This window comes from Panthera uncia, chromosome C2 (genome assembly GCF_023721935.1).
Source record: "Panthera uncia isolate 11264 chromosome C2, Puncia_PCG_1.0, whole genome shotgun sequence".
In the NCBI taxonomy this organism is placed as follows: domain Eukaryota; kingdom Metazoa; phylum Chordata; class Mammalia; order Carnivora; family Felidae; genus Panthera; species Panthera uncia.
This window is the reverse complement of record NC_064810.1, coordinates 64,346,423-64,367,498: the sequence shown is the minus strand read 5'-3', so window position 1 is coordinate 64,367,498 and position 21,076 is coordinate 64,346,423. Positions and strand designations below refer to the sequence as shown.

General features: G+C 38.0%; 1 protein-coding gene across 2 annotated transcripts; it reads left to right on the top strand.

Moving 5' to 3' along the window:
* The first annotated feature begins 7,504 nt into the window (after nt 1-7,504).
* On the top strand, nt 7,505-15,669 carry LOC125921782 (cytochrome c oxidase copper chaperone). Of its 2 annotated transcripts, none has more exons than XM_049629443.1 (3): nt 7,505-7,704; nt 9,888-9,976; nt 13,000-13,039. In XM_049629443.1, the coding sequence occupies exons 1-2, from the start codon at nt 7,598-7,600 to the stop codon at nt 9,970-9,972; spliced, it is 192 nt and encodes a 63-aa protein (XP_049485400.1). In that variant the 5' UTR covers nt 7,505-7,597; the 3' UTR covers nt 9,973-9,976; nt 13,000-13,039. The 2 variants fall into 2 exon arrangements, with proteins under 2 accessions (XP_049485400.1, XP_049485399.1); XM_049629442.1 differs by lacking the exon at nt 13,000-13,039 and adding an exon at nt 15,239-15,669 and having other exon boundaries at nt 7,509-7,704.
* Nucleotides 15,670-21,076: the final 5,407 nt, after the last annotated feature.

Below are 21,076 nucleotides of genomic sequence, written 5' to 3'. Positions count from 1 at the left end.
AGGCTTCTGACTTTCCCAACAACTGGCCATAACTTCCTCGGTGCTGGCCTCCAGGTATCCTGTTAGAACCTAACTAACCGCCTGCTCTAACAATCCCACAAGTCTAAGACATTTAGACTGCGTAAGAAAAGTAAAGAATGACGTTAATGTAAAAACCAATCATTAACCTTAAAGCTTACCTCTTCATAAATTAAAAGGCAGAAGAAAAAGTAACCTACATGTGTGGGGTAGCTGTGCCATTCTGAAAGAAGAGGAGAGGCAAGTAGCTGGATATAAACAACTAAATATTTCACCTTGGAAAGTAATATCTTTTGGTCCTCTTTTTCATGGGCAGGAGAATACTCCATTCTGAAGAAGCAGTTGTTGGAAGGGTTTTAAGAGTCACAGTGCTCAGGGAGGAAACTAAGAGATTGTTAATATCTTGAACACAGCTCATTAAAGGAAGTGGGGGCAGGGTAAGAAGGGGCTGTTACCCAACTGCAGAGTTAATACCTATACTTCTCAAGCTGTTCCAAAAAATAAAAATGGAAGGAAAACTTCTAGACTCACTCTATGAAGCCAGCATTACCTTGATTCCTAAACCAGACAGAGACCCCATAAAAAAACAGAACTACAGGCCAATATCCCTGATGAACGTGGATGCAAAAATTCTCAACAAGATACTAGCAAATCAAATTCAACAGGATATAAAATGGATTATTCACCATGATCAAATGGGATTCATTCCTGGGCTGCAGGTCTGGTTCAATATTCACAAATCAATCAATGTGATACATCACATTAATAAAAGAAAGAATAAGAACCATATGATCCTGTAAATAGATGCAGAAAAAGCATTTGACAAAATACAGCATCTTCTCTTAATAAAAGCCCCTCAAGAAAGTTGGGATAGAAGGAACATACTTAAACTTCATAAAAGCCATATATGAAAAGCCCACAGCTAATATCATCCTCAATAGGGAAAAACCGAGAGCTTTCCCCCTGAGATCAGGAACATGACATAGATGTCTACTCTCACCACTGTTGTTTAACATAGTGTTGGAAGTCCTAGCCTCAGCAATCAGACAACAAAATGAAATAAAATGCATCAAAATTGGCAAAGAAGAAGTCAAACTTTCACTTTTTGCAGAAAACATAATACTCTAAATGGAAAACCAGAAAGATTCCACCAAGACTCCTAGAACTGATACATGAATTCAGCAAAGTCACAGGGTACAAAATCAATATACATAAATAGATTGCATTTTTATATGCCAATAATGAAGTAACAGAAAGAGAGATAAAGAAACTGATCCCATTTACAATTGCATCAAGAACCATAAAATACCTAGGAACAAACCGAACCAAAAATGTAAAAGACCTGTATACTGAAAACTATAGAAAGCTCATGAAGGAAATTGAAGAAGACACAAAGAAATGGAAAAACACTCCATGCTCATGGATTGGAAGAATAAATATTGTTAAAATGTCAATGCTACCCAAAGCAATCTACACATTCAATGCAATCCCAATCAAAATTGCACTAGCATTCTTCTCAAAGCTAAAACAAACAATCCTAAAATTTGTATCAAACCACAAAAGTCACTGAATAGCCAAAATAATATTGAAGAAGGAAACCAAAGCAGGAGGCATCACAGTCCCAGACTTTAGCCTCTACTACAAAGCTATAATCATAAAGACAGTATAGTATTGGCACAAAAACAGACACATAGACCAGTGGAATAGAATAGAGAACCCAGAAATGGATCCACAAATGTATGACCGACTAATCTTTGACAAAGCAGGAAAGAGCATCCAATGGAAAAAAGACAGTCTCTTTAGAAAATGCCACTGGTAGAGCTGGACAGCAACATGCAGAACAATGAAACTAGACCACTTTCTTACACCATACACAAAAATAAACTCAAAATAGATGAAAGACCTAAACGTGAGACAGGAAACCACCAAAACCCTAGAGGCGAAAGCAGGCAACAACCTCTTTGACCTCAGTCGCAGCAATTTCTTACTCAACACATCTCCAAAGGCAAGGGAATTAAAAGCAAAAATGAACATTGGGACCTCATGAAGATAAAAAGCTTCTGCACTGCAAAGGAAACAATCAACAAAACTAAAAGTCAACTGATGGAATGGGCAAAGATATTTGCAAATGATGTATCAGATAAAGGGCTAGTATCCAAAAATCTATACCAAACACCCCAAAAAACCCAAATAATCTAGTGAAGAAATGGTCAGAAGACATGAAAGGACAATTTTCCAAAGAAGACATCCAGATGGGCAACAGACACATGAAAAGATGCTCAATGTCACTCATCATCAGGGAAATATAAATTAAAGCCACTTGAGAAACCACCTCATACTAGTCAGAGTGGGTAAAATGAACAAATCAGGAAACTACAGATGCTGGCGAGGATGGGGAGAAACAGGAACCCTCTTGCACTGTTGGGGGGAATGCAAACTGGTTCAGCCACTCTGGAAAACAGTGTGGAGGTTCCTCAAAAAATTAAAAATAGATCTATCCTATAACCCAGCAATAGCACTACTAGGAATGTACCCAAGGGATACAGGAGTGCTGATGCACAGGGTCACGTGTACCCCAATGTTTATAGCAGTGCTTTCAACAATAGCTAAATTATGGAAAGAGCCTAAATATCCATCAACTGATGAATGGATAAAGAAGATGTGGTTTATATATATAATGGGATAGTACTTAGCAATGAGAAAGAATGAAATCATTCCATTTGCAGCAACATGGATGGGACTGGAAAGTATTATGCTGAGTGAAATAAGTCAGTCAGAGAAGGACAGATATCATTTGTTTTCACTCATATGTGGAGCTTAAGAAACTTAACAGAAGACCATGGGGGAAGGGAGGGGGAAAAATAGTTACAAACAGAGAGGAAGGGAGGCAAACCACAAGAGACTCTTAAATACAGAAAACAAACTGAGGGTTGGTGGGGGGTAGGGAAGAGGGGAAAATGGGTGATGGGCATTGAGGAGGGCACTTTTGGGGATGAGCACTGCCTGTTGTATGTAAGCCAATTTGACAATAAATTATATTCATAACAAAAGGAAAAAAGAATTATCAGTGCCAATATGGGGGTTATTGGATATTACTAGAGGGAAAAATCAGTTCAACATTTGTTTCTCTGCTTATTTAAGAGATCTTTTCTTTTTCACCCAATGCAGGGGCCAACGTGAGGGCCCACACTGTGCCCAATGCCAGCCCAAACTCAAAACCCTGAGATCAAGACCTGAGCTGAGATCAAAAGTCAGACACTGAACTGACTGAGCCACCCAGACACTCCTGGATAAGAGATTTTTCTATGGGAAAAAATACTTCTAGATTCTTTGTAGTAACAGGGCAAAATAAAGCTTTCTTGGGAATAATTTGTCTAAGTAAAACTTTATGCTGTGTCTAACATGTGCTAACTGCTGTTGGGGCACCAAAATGAGTATGATAAGATCAAAGCATGTCATCTGCAAATTCACAATATCTCTTTATGACAAAATCATTATTTTTTACTTAAAAGCAAGGACATGACTTAAGCTCTTCAAATAAAACTTAACTTTGTTCCATATCACCTAAAAGGGTAATGAAAAAGGACATCAAAATTATTAAATTCATTTGCTCCCCATGAAGCAGTGTTTTCCAAAGTACATTTAGTGGGATGTGACCAGTGTAGTTTTCCTTGTTTTTCAAATGTAGATAATTGACTTCTTTATCCTACTCTGTGCACACATTGTCATCATTGGTCCCTGCAAGGTCACTTTATTTATTTTCATTTATCCCTATTCTCTTCCCCCATTCTGTCAAAAGCAAGTCTTTTTATACATATGTATTCTTGTGTGTAATTTTGGTTTTCGTACCCCTTCTTTAATTTTATGTGAATGGTATTGGGCTATGTATCCATTCTCTTTCTTACCTTTTTTCACTACCCATACGCTTCAAAAAATTTTTCTATGTTATTGTGTGTATGTTGTCAATTTCTTCCACTGTGTGCACAGTACACTCCATTTCCCTATCCACCCCCACAGTCATGAATGCCCACATTGCCTCCAGTTCTCTGCCACAGAAGCATGCTGTGACAATTATTCCCATATACGTTCCCTTATGGACTTGCTGGGAAGTTCTTCTCAATACAGATCCAGAAATAGAATTGCTGAATCACAGAATATGCACCTATTCTTAAATTAACTGGATACTGACTAACTGCCCTCCAAAATGACAAGACCATTCCACATTCCCAACAGTCACCTGGGAGGATTCCTGCATCCTTACTAGTACTTGGCATTATTCAGTTTGCTAATTTTTGTCAGTCTAATGGGTATAAAGTGATACCTCATTGTTGTTTTATTTTCTATTTCTATGACCAGTACTCCTTTGGAATAGCTCTTTTTATGAGTGTTGGCCTCAGTTTTTCTCTTCTGTGTATTCTACATATTCTCTTGCCTTTAATAAGTAGGCAAACAAAAACAAGTTGTTTGAATATTTCTGCTTCTATATACTGTCTGTTCATATCCCTTTTCCATTTCTCTATTGGGGTTGCTATTCTCTTATCATTACTTTCTAGAAGTTCCTTAAATATTCTAGAATCAATCCCTTGTTGGACTTAGATATTTCAAATATCTTTGACCCATTCATCATTTGTTAAATTTGTCTATAGTTTCTATTAAAAGATAAACTGAGATATATTAAGATTTTTAGGGGCAAAAATTCGTTCAAAATGAGCAGCAGAAATGGTTAGGAATGCTTGCTGCACTACTGGAGCACAGAGAGAGGCTTCTACAGAGAAAAAGTGGAAGAAAAGTAAGGAAATTATTGATTGGCTACAGCGTAAATCCTAGTTGGCTGTGACTGGTTGTCCTTAGCCTTTTGATTTTGTAAACTTGAGGTATTTGTAGGTTTAGATTTTGGTTTGCTTAGTGTAGGCCACTGCAGCATTAGCGCCACATCAGTCTATTGGTTTGTTTAATTAATTTAACATGTCCTATGTAAAACCTTAAGCCTTTATTTTGATGTAAAAAAAAAAAAAAAAATATATATATATATATATATATATATATATATATATTTACTTATGATGAGTGAAAAACTCTCTAAAGACCTGATGGACAAGGGAAGCCATTTTAGATTTTTTTCTAAGTTAGCATGATGGTATATAAACTTTGTTCAAACCAAAAGCCTGATTTATGGACTGCCACACGTGCATTGTACATCTGCTTTGTGAATGAGTAGCACAAAGGAAAACCCATCCTGTTCTTGAGATATCAATCAGTGTTCTTGTTCCCTGCATTCCTTTATGATAAAATTCATGATTCCTGCCTATATGCTAATCTATCATCTTTTGAGATGTAAAGAAGTATATACCCCGTAAAAATTGTTCATTCTCCAGAGTACTTTCATTCCTATGAAGAATGTGTTTCCTGGGCAGCTGTCCTAACTTGGGCTCAAATAAAACTCTCTTTCTTTACTTTTAGAGATTCTAAAAGTTTGTTCAATTTGTGTTGACAAAATTTGTGCTTTTGAAATGCCATCAGATGTACACCACCCCTCAGTATAAAGATAACCTCTACCAACTTTATATTAATGTATTTTGGAGCCCTAAGTAACAGAGACATGCTATCAAAGTTGGGATTTTTTTTTTAAGATTTTATTTTTAAGTGACCTTACACCCAATGGGGTGAGGTTCAAACTCACAACCCAAAGATCAAGAGTCAAACACTCCACCGAGTCAGCCAGGCACCCCTAAAGTTGGGAAGATTATTTTAAAAAAAGAGATAAGCTCCTCCACTATCACTACCTTTCATTGATTTCTTAGTTTGACCTTTCACATGTAGACTTTTAATGCATCCAGAACCCCACCCTTTGATGTGGTGTTTAATTTTCTTCAGTTTGTTTTCTTTTCCCCATTGATTTGTTCAGCCATGTTTATTGTACATTACCTTCCAAAGTGATGTTGATGTTGCTAGTCCAAGAAGCACTGTTTCAATAGCAAGATACTAAATAGCAGTAGCAAACACCTAGTTGAAAGAACTGATAATAGTGGATAAAGGTGAGTCTAGGAGAATATAAGGACAATATGTTGTTATTAGTAAACATATCAATCTATAATGAAGTAAAAATCATGCTTATTAAAAGTTTTTAGATGACAAAATGGGGATGTTTTAGTAACTTGGAAAATACACATAGAGAAATTACTTCCATATAGCACCAGTTCACAGGGGCACCTGGACGGCTCAGTCATTTAAGCATCCAACTCTTGATTTTGACTCAGGTCATGATCTTGCCGTTGGTTCAAGCCCTGCATCAGGCTCTGCGCTAAGTGTGGAGTCTGCTTGAGATTCTCTCCCTCTCTCTCTCCTCCTACCCCACTCACGTGCTCTCTCTTTCTCTCTCTCTCTCTCTCAAAAAAAAAAAAAAAAAAAAGGTATATAGCACCAGTTCATAGACATACATACGGATTCCCTGAGCTAAATCTCTGAAATACAGAAACAAACCTTGGTTAGGTGACACTGAAAGTTTTATTACCTAAAATATACTAGGCAGCTATTTGAACTATGCTTTGAAGTCCTGCTCTAAAAAATAAGTCCAGGGGCACCTGGGTGGCTCAGTCCGTTGCTTAACTGACTCTTGATTTTAGCTCAGGTCATGATGTCAGGAGTTGGTGGAAAGAGGCCTGCCTCCAGCTCTGTACTGAAATCGCAGAGCCTGCTTGGAATTCTCTCTGACCTCTCTCTCTGCCCCTCCTCCCACTTGTGCTCTCTAAATAAATAAATAAATTTTAAAAAATAATAAGGTAAAAAGAAATAAGTTCATTCTTTTCCCAACAATTTTCTGCATGAAAAAAATCCCCACAATTGCAAATAGTAGGTGCCAGTTTACTTATATACCTAATTGAACTCAAGAAATGCCAAGGAAAAGTCATTTTTCAATTTTATTAACTGGTATATTTGCCCTATGATTAACAATTAATACTGAAATCAAATCAGTTAGAAAGGGAGCTATAAAATAGTGTATTGGGTATGGTATGAGTATTAGAATTTTCCCCTCACATTTGTGGATTGGATTGTTCAAAGCTCTTTGCTGATCATTTTTAACTAAACCAGAAGAAAAGAGATGGAGGTGGGGGCGGGGAGGGGAGAAGGCAGATAATAACTCGAGCATGAACTATGTGGAACTAATCTGTTACTCAAGGGAAACTGGCTTTCACTCGTGTTTCTTTTGTTTAGGGTGGACAAGTCATCTCACCTTCTTGGGCTTCAGTTTTCCATTGGTAGATTGAGAGGTTAAGAGATATGAGTTACCATCTCACTACTTTTCCCTTTTTCCAGTCTTCCTCAAGTTGATTGACAAATTCTTTGCCCTTTCATCCCGCCTCTGCGCCTGCGCGAAAGAAGCGCCCTTCATTTAGCCTCTCTGCGCACGCGCCGTTTTAAATCTTTTTTCTCCCCCTCCTAACTCCCCCTCCGTCTGAGAGAGGCAGGACTTCCTGTCCCTTGTAGAGCCACTGCCGGAAGTGACTGAAGGCAAATCGGCGTTCGCCGAGCCTGGGAGAGTTTAGGGTAGCTGTGCTAGTTACTGCTGTAGGCTTGCAAGATGCCAGGTCTGGCGGCCGCAAGCCCTGCCCCGGCTGAGTCACAGGAGAAGAAGCCGCTGAAGCCCTGCTGCGCCTGTCCGGAGACCAAGAAGGCGCGCGATGCTTGGTCAGTGCGCAAATGGGGAGGGAGCGGCGGGCAGGCCCCATGCGCTGCCTTCCGGTACCTCCGTGCCCTGCCCGGCCTTGGGCTTTCACTGGTCCGAGCTTTGCCGTGCTGCAGTTTTGAGAGTTAGAGGACCCAGTACTGTGTCTGTTGACTGAGCCCGTAGCCCAGCCCCGAAAGATGGATGAAAGGTTAGGAGAGAGGTCAGATTGAACCGGGCTCGCTTCGCACACTCACTCATAGGGTTTTTGAGCATCTGTTTCTGTGTCAAGCACTGCCTTAGGTCTACTAAAGACGTAAAGATGCTACTTGATTTAAAGAAGCTTATAGGTAGTGGAGATACTAATGATTGCTATTACCACGTGGTATGTATGGGCTGTGATGGAAGATTTGGCAAGACAAAAGAGTAAAATTTTCTGGTAAAATTTTGGCATAGTGGGACCCGGTACATTTCTTAAAGTACTGAAGAGTTCCCCTTACCCCCCCCCCTATCCCCCCACTCCCGGGTAGGTGAATTAAAAATCAGACAGTCTGACATAGGTGACAGTATTCAGGCTAGCACATCTGAATTCCTGTCAACCCACAAAAGGTTTTGTTTGTTCTCATTCTATACAACCTCTGTTGTGGAACAAATCTCATTAGGGGGAATGCTCAGAAAATGTGAATTGTAAACCTCTCCCTCTTTTTTGCCCTCATAAAATAATCACAAGTGGCATAATGGAGTTAAGAGTTATAGGAAAGCAGTGCTTTTTATTAATACTCAGTACTTTTCAAATAATACTGTGAAGGGAGAATTGAAAGACTACAATCTGATACTGAAATTGCTTTCATAGTTAACAGTAAGTGCTTATTGAATCTAAAGCTAGTAATGTGTCATGACTAAGAACTTGGAATCCAGAGTCAAGGTTTGAATCTGGTCCACCAACTTTGCGACTTTGAGTAAATTATTTAACACACCTGCCTCCTATGTCTGTAAAATGGGCCTAATAAAAGTGTGTCTGCCTCTAGGATTCCTGTAAGGTTTAATGATACAGGTCTTACACAGTATTCAAAAAATGATCAGGGAATACTAGCTGTTATCTTCACCAAACATTCATTCATTTGTAATGAATGAGCTATTCATTGCGCAATTGAAGGATGTATAGGATTTGGATCTCTAAAGAAGGAGAACCTATCCTTCAAATTGCTTTTGCATTAATTGTCTATGCCAAAATATCAATAGTCAGGAGTCAGTTTTTTCTTGTAATTAAATTTGGCTTAACTTGATCTTTGCTAAAATTACATTTTCAGGCCCTAGAAATAAAAAGCTGTGTGATCCTAGATTTTACTTAGTGTAAAAAGTTCTTTGATCATTGTGAGGGAGGCTCATCAGGCTGCTTGCTGTTGCCTGCCAGATCTTGCCGTTTATGTTGTTGGGTGTATTATGATTAGAAGGAGATTCATTTAGGTCTATTTGAATGTAGAGCAGAATAAAATATTTAATTCCTCTGTGATAGGCAAAAAATTCAATTCCTCTCTCTGTCCTTCATTTAACTTAAGTATTGTATTCAGGGGCGCCTGAGTGGCTCGGTTGGTTAAGCTTTGCCGTGATCTGAGGTTGGTGGGTTTGCCCCGCTTGGAGCTCTGTGCTACCAGCTCAGAGCCTAGAGCCTGCTTCCAATTCTGTCTGCCTCCCTCTCTGCTCCTCCCCCGTTCATGCTCTGTCTCTCAAAAATGAATAAACATTAAAAAAAATTTTTTTTAATTTTTTTTTTTTAACGTTTATTTATTTTTGAGACAGAGAGAGCATGAACGGGGGAGGGCCAGAGAGAGGGAGACACAGAATCTGAAACAGGCTCCAGGCTCTGAGCTGTCAGCACAGAGCCCGATGCGGGGCTCGAACTCACGGACCGCGAGATCATGACCTGAGCCGAAGTCGGCCGCTTAACCGACTGAGCCACCCAGGTGCCCCTAAAAAAATTTTTTTAACATAAGTATTGTATTCAGATGATCAATTTCATTAGAGAACTGTATTGCTCCTTTGATATGAACTAGAGGCAATATTTGATATGCATAATTATTTCTTTAACTCCAACTACATTCCATCAGATCCATGTTCTGCCTCATTCCCCATCACTGTCATGCATATTTACTATTAATGTACTAATGCCTACTTTGTTAGATAACAAGTACATTTTGTTTTATAGCATCATTGAGAAAGGAGAAGAGCACTGTGGACACCTAATTGAGGCCCACAAGGAATGCATGAGAGCCCTAGGATTTAAGATATGAAATGGTGAGCATGATACTTTCTAATTGGGAAGATAATACATAGGGTTATTGCTTCAAATTTGTGCTTTATAGATTTAGCAGTCACCAGAGAACATTCTATTCAAAAGGTAATTCACCTGGATGCTTAAGTATACTTAAAAAATAATTTTCAGTTTCTAATGTAGGGAGTAAATGATGCTAATAAGGTGAGAATCATTCAGTGGATTTAAGGAGGGGAGAATGTATCTTTCAAAAAGGGGCTTGATAAAAGCCTTTAGAGTTATGTTAGAGTCAGAAGGAATAATGGTTTTGGAAGTTCAAAATATTCAGTTGTCTGACTTAAAGGAACTAAAAGGAAAATATTCTTTATTCCTTGTTTCTGATGTGGGTCTTTTAAATAGGGAGTAGGCAGTACATGGAAGCATTGCTTTCTGCAAAAGAAAAATAGAATTATTGCTATTTCTTTTGTACCATGCTTCTAATAATACTAAAACCTCAGACCATTTTTTAAAAGAACTTTGAATCCAAATTTTAATGCTGAAAGGGACTTTAAGTTATGTGTATACAGCAATACCACAGATAAATGATCTTTTGTTTGGAACTCTTTCTTCAGATAGCAACTTAACCCATTCCTAGGTCTCTGTCCCATAGTCTCCTTATTAGAGATGCTTTCACTCAACACTCCCATCTGAAATAGCATCCCTTCCCCATCACTCTGTCCCAGCACTATCCAGTAGAACTTGCTGTGATAATGAAAATATTCTGTACCTTCAGTCTCCACTCTGGTAGCCACTAGCCCTGTGTGGCTACTGAGCCCTTAAAATGTGGTAGTAAAACTGAAGAACTGAATTTTTAGTTTTATTTAATTTTAATTTTAATAGCCACATAGGGCTAGTGGCTACTCTTAACATCACTGCCAGCATATTAGGTATGTATTTATTATCTGCATTGTTTTACTGCAACTACAATGTAAGCTCTGAGAAGAATTTTCTGCTTGGGGTGCCTGGGTGGCTCCGTCAGTTGAGCATCTGACTCTTGACTTTGGCTTAGGTCATGATCTCACAGTTTATGAGATGGAGCCCTGAGTCATGCTCTATGGGGAACAACTCAGAACATGTTTGGGATTCTCTCTCTCCCTCTCTCTGCCCTTCCTCTGCTTGCTCATTCTCTCTCTGTCTCTCTCAAAATAAATCAATAAACATTTTGTAAAACATGGGTACTAAGGAGGGCATTTGTTGTCATGAACACTGGGTATTGTATGTAACTGATGAAGCACTGAATTCTACTCCTGAAACCAGTATTGCACTGTATGTTAACTAAAATTTAAATTAGGGGCGCCTGGTGGCGCAGTCGGTTAAGCGTCTGACTTCAGCTCAGGTCACGATCTCGCGGTCCGTGAGTTCGAGCCCCGAGTCAGGCTCTGGGCTGATGGCTCGGAGCCTGGAGCCTGTTTCCGATTCTGTGTCTCTCTCTCTCTCTGCCCCTCCCCCGTTCATGCTCTGTCTCTCTCTGTCCCAAAAATAAATAAAAAACGTTGAAAAAAAATTTAAAAAAATAAAAAATAAAAAAATAAAATTTAAATTAAAAAATAAATAAATAAAAAATTTCAGAACATACTGGTTTTCTAATAGAAAAAAAAAAAAAGAATTTTCTGCTTTACTCACTGTCATATTCCCAGGACCTATAATTTTGCCTGTCACATAGTAGGTGCTCAACAGAGGAATATTAATTAAATGAATAAATAAATGAGGAACTAAGGCCTATAGATATGGAATGACTTCCAAGGTAAGTTGCAGGATCAGATCTGCAACCTCTTGTCTCCAGGCAGATTCCCTCTGCTTTTTGCCTATCCCTTCCACTGCCCAACATCCATATTACACTGCCAGTTTTAACTTAATAATAGCTGAGAGATAATGTCAAAGTCACATACTAATATAACAGTAATAGCCTGGTTTCTTTCTCTTTCACCTCTCTACTGCCTCTTTAGAATTTCATACATAGCTAGTCTTACTCATTGAGCTGTAAAAAAAGGGCAGATAAGGAACCTGTTCCAAGCTGATAAGAAGTATCACTATGTAGTAGAAAATAGTCTAGGCTGAAAGTCCTGAGGCTTAATTTTGATTGTAAAGCTTAGCATGTATTTTGCTTCAGCTACATTTAACATTCATCAATACATTAAACCTCTGTGGATTTCACTTTTTTAATTTATAAAAAGACCCATAACATATTTTGTGATTTTTATATTTAGTATGGTATATCTACTCTGTGTGTACATGACATACTTAAGTGGCTTTTAGATTACATGGTTATTTAAAGAAATTCCATAGTGAATCATTTTGTAAAATAAGTAAGTTTGGGTGTGTGTGTGTGGGGGGAGGGGGTGTTCTTTAAAAGTATAATTATACCTATTAATTATTTTTAAAGACCTGGAATGTCAACATTTGTACACGGTTTCCTTGTTTATATTCTTACTCTTTTCCTAGGCAGTGGTATAAAGTGTTGGTGCTAATACCAAGCCTGTCTTGATAAAAAGGGTGATTTTTAAAAATGCTAATTTTAGGAGCATCAGAAGCATCTCTTGGACTTCATGTCTACCACAAAAGTGCTACAACTATTGTCATAATTAGCACAAATTCACAAGGACTAGAAAATATCATAGTTTTCTTTATATTATTGGGACAAAGTGAGAGGGATACCTGTGTACTTCATTTGTGTGTAAAAGAAAATGCAAGAGCTTTGGACTTAGAAAACCTGATGTTTAACTGATTGTGTGGTCTTGGGCAAGTCCTTAACTTTCTGAACCTTAGTTTACTTCAAAGAGTCATTGTGATGATTAAATGACAGGTGTACAAATAGGATTTGTAAACTATCAAATAGAAGCCAGAACGGAATAGCCCATATGTTGGGAGTTGTGGATAGCAGACATCCAATTGAGGTCTGTTGGTTATATGACCTGATTATGTGTTTTTGAATCCCAATTATGGCAAGAACAATCTGAATCCATGTAGGGCCTCTCTTAGAATTCAGATGTCATGTTTTCATTTTCAGCGTACTACTGCTTTTGGAAGAGGAACAGGTGTTTGGATCTGCTTTGGTCCCAGGTATCCTATTTCCCCAACCCCCATTGGGAAATGGACAAAAAGTGAAGTCAAAAAAAGACTTGGCCAAGTTAAGAATGGGTAGCTGGTGGAATTAAAACTAGAGTCTAGGTCTTTTATGTTCCCCAAAGCATGGATGCTTTACACTTCATTCCTTGCACTTAATGAGATCTGGTTACCAGCCTACTCATTTTTAGGACTGCACATAGTCTTGGTCTTCAATCCTAAAACTTTATTATGAATGTAAATTAGAAAGACCTGTTGCTGAAATGTGTAGGTATATATAACTCAATAACCAGGTCATTGGCTGTAAAATCCAACACTACTGTCTACATTGTTATAAGATAAACCGAACTAAATTGATATCTCTTAGACTATTAGACCACATTTTTCTGATGATAGCTTCAAAGGAAAAATATTTTTGCAAACCTAGATCTTCCCAATAATGATCATGAAAGTTCCTTACTTCAAAAACCTTTGTAGATTTTAATGTTATATCCTAAATAAGACAGGTCTTAACTGTACCTTGAATTTAGTAGATTGGGAGTTAATATAAATGTGGGCTACATTCAGCCAGAGGTGCACCCTGTAATCACCTGAGGACTGTTTTCCAAAATTCACAAGCCCTGGGCCCTGATCTCCTGTTGACTCAAACTCCTAGATAATTTTCAGGTGGACCCTTCTTAAGGAACCATTGGCTTAAGCTGAAGAAGTAGCAGGGATATTGCTAAGTATAAACTATCTAAAGATTTAATAGTAGCAAAGGCAGTGACTTGAAAACTGCTCTTAAGGAAAAATAAGTGGGTGATGGTGGTGATTCTAAACACTTTCTTTTATCTTAGGCTATTTCTTTTACTGAAAGAAAAACTAGAGGAACCTAGAACCTACTTAGAAATGTTAAAGAGGAACATTAACAGCTAGTGTCTGTTTTTCTGCCTTTAGGAGTCAGAAGGAACCTTGAGAACCCAGTTTGGGTGCTAAAATCATTGAAAGAAATGAAAGGACTAGCACCAGGCAGTGGGGATACTCAGTATTTACTATTTAACAGAACTTAATAGTTGGTTAAAGTATGCTTAAAATATGCTGATTTCATATACACACATACAACTGATTATGTATGAAAATATGTTTCCAACAAAATCCAGCAAAAGTTTCCTTCCTTGCTATTTAAACATTTATTTATTCAATAGATATTTATTGTTTAATACCTAGAAAATGCCAGCATGAGAAAGGTCTCTTCTGTCAAGGACTTTACACCCAGATATATAACCAAGAGGTTGACATCCAGAAGCTTTCCAGAGTAGCCCCTCCTGAGATATAGTTAGTGGCAAAAGAGGTAACAGTGCTGTGGACTGCTGTCTCTTACAATGTTGAGTGGCTTCATTTTTGGTTATCTTTCCTGCTCAAACCCTTCCTTAAGTGTATTCTTCCTTTTAGCCTTTTAGAAAACAGGTAAGATGTTTGTGTTGTTGATCAGGCTTATCTTTTCTAAACCACATGCTGGGAATAATAATAGCTAGATGAAGGAAGCACTTTCATTGGACTTGAAGAATTGGCTAGCCCAAATTACTTTTTGAAGCATTGTTCTCTCTGCCTTCTGGGATAGGGACTGGGGGTGAGGGTGGGTGAGAACTGTTTGGAGAGAAGCATGGTAGTGATTGACTTAGACCAGCAACCCTATCCTCTCCTACTCTCCCTTTCTGATTTCTAAGTGGATTCAAAACATTACCCTTATTTTGCCCTGGGGATAAAGTGAGTAACTTTCCACAGGAAGCACCTTGTATACAGAACTGACCTTTTGCCATCGACTTCGTGGATCTTTGCCAAACATACTTGAATCAGCAACGAAGGGTTTGCAAAGTCTCTTCTCTTGAATATCTGTAAAAATACACTGCTCTGGACTTTTTGGGACGATATTTTTGAGTAAATAAATAAATATGTATAGTTTTTACTTTAACAGACTTCTAAAGATGAAAAAATGTATTGGATTGAACAGTTTCAGTGAGGCTTTTTAGGCAAAACTAGAATTTAAGACTGTGTCTTTTATTTCATGACTGGTTTAGAATTATCGTGGCAATTGGTTAATATACTTGGCTGAGGCATTCATTTCTACTGGTCTTAATTCCCTAATTCCATAGGTCTGGCATGATGTTTAAAATCTAATTTTCTAATATAATTTTTTTTTGTAGGTGGTTTACTCTGTGAATGAATAATTCCTGAAGAATGAAGAAGATTCAATAATTTTGGGAATTTGTGGAACTTTGATAAATGGAAAAAGTATTTATAACTTATTTTTAGAAAAAGGGAATTATCTCTGGTCAGAAATCTTCAAGTGTGTCTCTTTTTGTGTTCCTCACGTCCTCACATGGCATTTATTTTTCTTAAAGGATATAGTATAAAAAAACATCCTGTAATATTAATTTCTTATGTTCTTGTGTCATTCTGGGAACTCTAGATTTTCGTTGTAACGAGAAAGCAGATCCTGATCTCATTCAGTGAAACCTCCAAAATGAGGTGCATAGAAGTAAGGAAATAACCCTTTACCAATTCAGAATGAGTACGGTACCCATATCATCTCATTCAACATTTTGTTTTTTATTTTTAACTTACTTAAAGGCAAGAACCGGACAAGCCTTCAATCTTAATATTTTAGATCATTATTATTATTCTTTACTAGTCTGTCTTTTGGGAAAGTTATTTGCTTAGATTTTGGACCACATTAGGGTTCCTTGGCTCAGAAGATCTCAAGTGTTTGGCATAATTAATCTGTAGATGTCTAGTTACATTTTAAGATAGACTAGGGGATCATAGTTTAATGCCTACTGGCCAGATAGTTGTCTCTTATTGATTAGAAGCTCGCCCAGGTCAGAGGCTTGACTAGAACAAATAAGTCATCAGTGAAATTAGCTCAGTGCTCTGCTATAATAATGCCTGGGATAGAACATGGAGTTTGGTTTGCTTGCTATAGCAACCCTGTGGTTCTAGAAGCTGCTTATGGGCTAATGAAGAAATTGGCCATATTCTGCCTATTAGTAAGTTGAGTTTCATATTTCAACAACAAAAGATACTAAAGAACATAAGAGAATATGTAGTGTTCGTATGTCATTCTATGATGGGAAAATTGCCTCTTTTATAAAGGAGCTGAATTAAGGTATTCTTTAGGATTCCTTCTAGTTAATTAAGCATGGCTTTGAAGTATGACAGACTTAGGTTCAACAACTGGCTGTGTCATCTCAAGCAGGTCACAACCTCTTTGGATCTGTTTCTCTCATCTGAAAGAAAAAAAGGGGTGTCTGGGTGGCTCAGTCAGTTAAGCATCTTGGTTTCAGCTCAGGTCACGATCTCATGGTTTGTGAGATTGAGCCTTGCGTCAGCCTCTGCACTGACATCGCAGAGCCTGCTTGGGATTCCCTCTCTCCTCTCTCTCTGCCCCTCCCCCACTCGTGCTCTTGCTCTCAAAATAAATAAACTTAAAAAAGTGTAGTAATGTGCAAGATTGTGAGCACTAATTAAAATGGTGTATATAAAGCATTTGGCACAGTAGCATTTAGTGTTATTAACATTCTCTAATTTTTTGATTCTCATGTTTTCACCTGAATATTTGGATATAATACTTTTAGTAAGTACTTCATAGCTTTCAGAGCATTCTGCTAGGTGAAAAATAGAATCTTGGACTCCAAGATAAAAATCAGCTTCCATCCAACACCAGTCCTTGGCAGATGGCCATCCAGATTCTGCTTGAATATGTCCTGAACTACAAAAAGGGAGAAAATACAAACTTACCATCCAGTGTTAATTTTTGCTGTATGCTCTTCCAGGCTTTTCCTAGGCATTTACACATTTTTTAAAATAAAAAATTAGGTCATTTTTCTATGCTATTTACTTTTAATAAAATCATAATATTAGTTTCTTTTTCTCCTTGATAATTTTACCAGCCTGTAATATAGTCCTAAAATATGATTTGTATTGGCTATGTATGAATCCATTCTGAGTTTAGAATAATTTAACCAATTCCCTATTGTTTGTGCATTCATTTATTAAACAAATGTTTTGTAGAATGCTTGCTAAATGTCCAATAGCATTCACGAAATTGAGCATCAGTGTTGAACAGGACCTAAACCTGATGCCTAAATTATTTGTTTTATTGTTTTGTTTATATATTTTGTTTCATTGGTTGGTTTTATGGAAACATGTAAGGAAGAAAAGAAGAAATCACCTGAAATCCCACTAGTCTACAATAGGACTTTTTTAGTGACCTTGCCTTTCATCTCTTTCTGCATGTATATACTTTACTTTTACTTTTTTTTTTTTTTTTTTTTTGGCTGCTCCATAATATCATGCATTGGAAGTTTCCATAGGGAATCCTTTACAAATCCTTAAGTAATCACTTAGCTAAGGATAGACCAGAGGCTACACGTGTTTTCATTTTGGATGAGTACTGCCTGCCCGATCTCTAGAAAGGTTATACCCATTTGCACCTTTGTATCTGAGGGTGCCCATTTCCCTAAGTTCTTAGCAAGGCTAATTTTTTCAGCTTTTGCCAGTTTGATATGCTCACACGATATGTAAAGGAACTAAAGCACTTCTTGACATCTGCCACAGTTAGAAATACATCTCACAAGACCCTCTGCCCATCCTTCCCTAATGCTTAAGCCTTCCCAAAGATTATGCACAGCATTTTGGTACTAATAAAAGTAAGAGATGTTACCACAGTGATTTGAAAAATGAAGCACTTCACTTCCTAGTAGGTGACCACAACATTCTGACATACATCTTTGCTAAGCCCCTGCTATTCACAGTAATTCCCAAACTCTTAATACAGACACAGTCACACCATTCTTTCTAATCATTTCTTTTTTTCTAACCTTAACATTTGACTGGAAGGTTGATGAGAATGGGACTATGACCCTAAGCAGGGTTTACCTTAGGATAACTATACCTTTCGTTGGTGTGATGTAAGGCTGTTGGAAAAACCATAATCCCAATTTTACAAGTGAGTGAGGTACTCAGTTTAAGGAAATTGCTGTGGTCAAACAGCTGGCGACCTGGGATGTGAATCTTGGTGAGTAGAGGTCAAGCCCAATGTTCTCTCCTGTACCAACTAATATAAACCTATTCATAGTTATGAATTCATTTATTCATTCAGTACATATTTAGTGAAATTGTATTATATATAGGGAACTGCCCTAGATATTGAATACTCATGTGTGAATCAGACATACATCTTGTCCTCAAGGAGATGAGAGGCTATTTGACTCAACATTTATTGAGGACATAATAATATGCTAACTATGTGCTAAATAATGAACAAAGGTTAGTAAGACATGGTCCCCACTGTCAAAGAGTTATAATCTAGTAGATACGTGTATATAAACTACAAATATATAAAGTTAAATACTCAGTACTATGATGACTATTCCAAAAAGCTTTCCTAAAAAGAGTGCATGTGTGACTACCCAGGGTTTCTTTAGGTATCAAAAACTAGCTAGCTGGTAGTTCCATCTGTGTGTATCATGGTGATTTTGAAATCAAGTAATAGAAAATCCTCATCAAGGGAAACTCATATGATTAGAAGTCCAGAGTTAGGGCAAGCTCTAGATGAAACAATATCATAGGTTCAGATACCATCCAAGACTCAAGTATTTTCATCTCAGAGCTTCCAGGACTGATGAAATCATGTGCTTTCTTATTCAAGTCCAGCAGAAGAAAGAAGCCATTCCCAAGGCACGATTTTTTTTTTTTAAGTCTGAGCCAAATTAGGTTATGTGCATTTTTATAGACTAATAATAGTTGCCAACAGGATGCCTTATGCTGATCGACTTAAACAGGATCCCTGCCCCACTCCCGCCCATGGATTCATATATAATAATTAGATATCAGCACAAAACTGGAATTCTGTAACAAGGAGGAAGTGATAAGTGGATTTTGAGTAGGCAACCAATTTTCCACTAAACCATCTTGTTCACTTAACCGAGTCATTCTGAATGGTCAAATTGAGTTTGAAGGAGCATTTCCTCTCATAGTTTACTCAAACTTTTGAGAGAAAAGTATCAGTAGAACACAATAAGTTGTGTAATGTTCAGTTTTCATAGAATAAAACAATCAGCAGATGTTCAGAGAACTTTCCTGAAGAGTAGTCCTTATGGAGATCTTAAGGGAGATCTGAATGTAAAAGCATTCAACTGCAGGTACCAGAACACCTAACTAAGCGCTTAAGCAGTAAGTGCAGTTTACTTCCTGTCATGAAGTCTGGAGGTTGAAAGTTCCAGTTTTGAGATAGTGGCTCAGTCATACTTTTGAGAACTAGTTTATCCTATCTTTCAGCTCTTTATCCTCATCCTTAAGTATATCATATCTCATGGCTATCATATCTCATGGTAGCTCCAAGCATTACATCACTGCACAAGTATATTCAAGCCAGGATAAAAGGTAGCAGGACTTCTTACTGTCTGTCAGGAAGTATACTTTTCCCCCAGAAGCTCCTACATGCTCTTCCTTTTATATCCCATTTGTCACATGCCTACACGTAAACCAGTTGCCATCAAGGGGAATGGGATATCGTCCTTGGCTTTGACCAGTCTTATTTCTAGCCCTGGCAAGTGGGGGAGAAGCCCACCTTTCTTTAACATATTGCCCAAGCAAGATCACAGTTCCATAAACTAAGTAAAAATGGGGAATGGCTATCTGATAGACAATCGGTGGTGTCTGCCCAAGGTCACGTTGGCAGTGTGTGTCTAAAGCCTACATCATGCCTGTGTTCTGTTTTAATATATATTAGGAAAATGTTAATTTCAAGCTCAGTGTTTTTCAAACTGTATGTGGTTTAATATTTTCCAATTAACAACCACTACTAAGGAGATGGAGGCGGGTGGGAGTACACTTAAAAAACCCATACATTATGCAAGCCCAAAGTTTTTATTGAATTTAATGGCCATTTTCTCTGTCAAATTGCTATAAAAATGTCTAAATTCTCTCAGTTTCTTCCCTTATGTCATCATGGGACAGTAACCGTTCACACACCAGCCATGGTTCACCGCCACACTGGGAGGGACAGCTTAGCCAGCTGACTTCATAATCTGGCCCCAGCCTGCCTCTCCCACCTCGTGTCCTGCTGTTCCTTTTGATTCACCTAAAGCAGGCTATACTCTGTTACCAGAATATGCCGTGTATTTTTGTTTTACTTCTGGACTTGACTTCACATTCTGTTCTCCCTTCCCGGAATGCCCTCCCCTAGTTGGGGAACACCTAGTCATCTTTTTAGACCAGCTTAAATGTCACCTTCCCTGTGATGTTTTTTCTGAATCCTTTCTCCCCAATCCTTTGGGTTTCCTTTGAACCCCAAATACACTTATTTTATTGGATTGCAGTTATTTCTGGGTCACTCTTCCTCATCATACCAAAAGTTTCCTGAAGGTGACAATTGTCTTGCTCATCTTTATATCCCCTGTGCTTGGTGTACATACTTTGCCCTAAATAAATGCTTATGGGGTTGAATCAATACCATAAATGATGTGACTTCTGTTTGTTTCCTTTTATTCTCCCCCAATATTTTCTTCTGTGCTTCTACCTGCATATTTATGGATTTCCTTATAAGAACATACCATTTTGACACAAAATGTCTTCCCTCTTCAGTCAAATCTGGATTTAAAAACAAACAAGACACAACTTTGCATTGTATTCCCATCACAGGTTCCGTCCTTCAGGCAACAATATCACTATCGTGACAGCCTCTGGGGCTTATGTACCAGTGAGGCCACACCACCAGGTCAAATCCCCCATAGCATATAAATTCCCAAACGTACTTGGCAAGGTGGGACAACACAGAGAACATAGAACTCAAATGACCTGCCCTGTAGTTCACATGCTAGTTCTTTGACCTTCCTTAACCTCTCGGAGTTTGTTTCTTCTATTTAAAAAAGAAAGGTGTCATGGCATGACATGAGGAAACAATGACTGCTTGATAGATGGTAGCATCCTCTGCTCAGATGAGCACGTATGTGGACTGACAAGGCAGGCTGAGAATAACA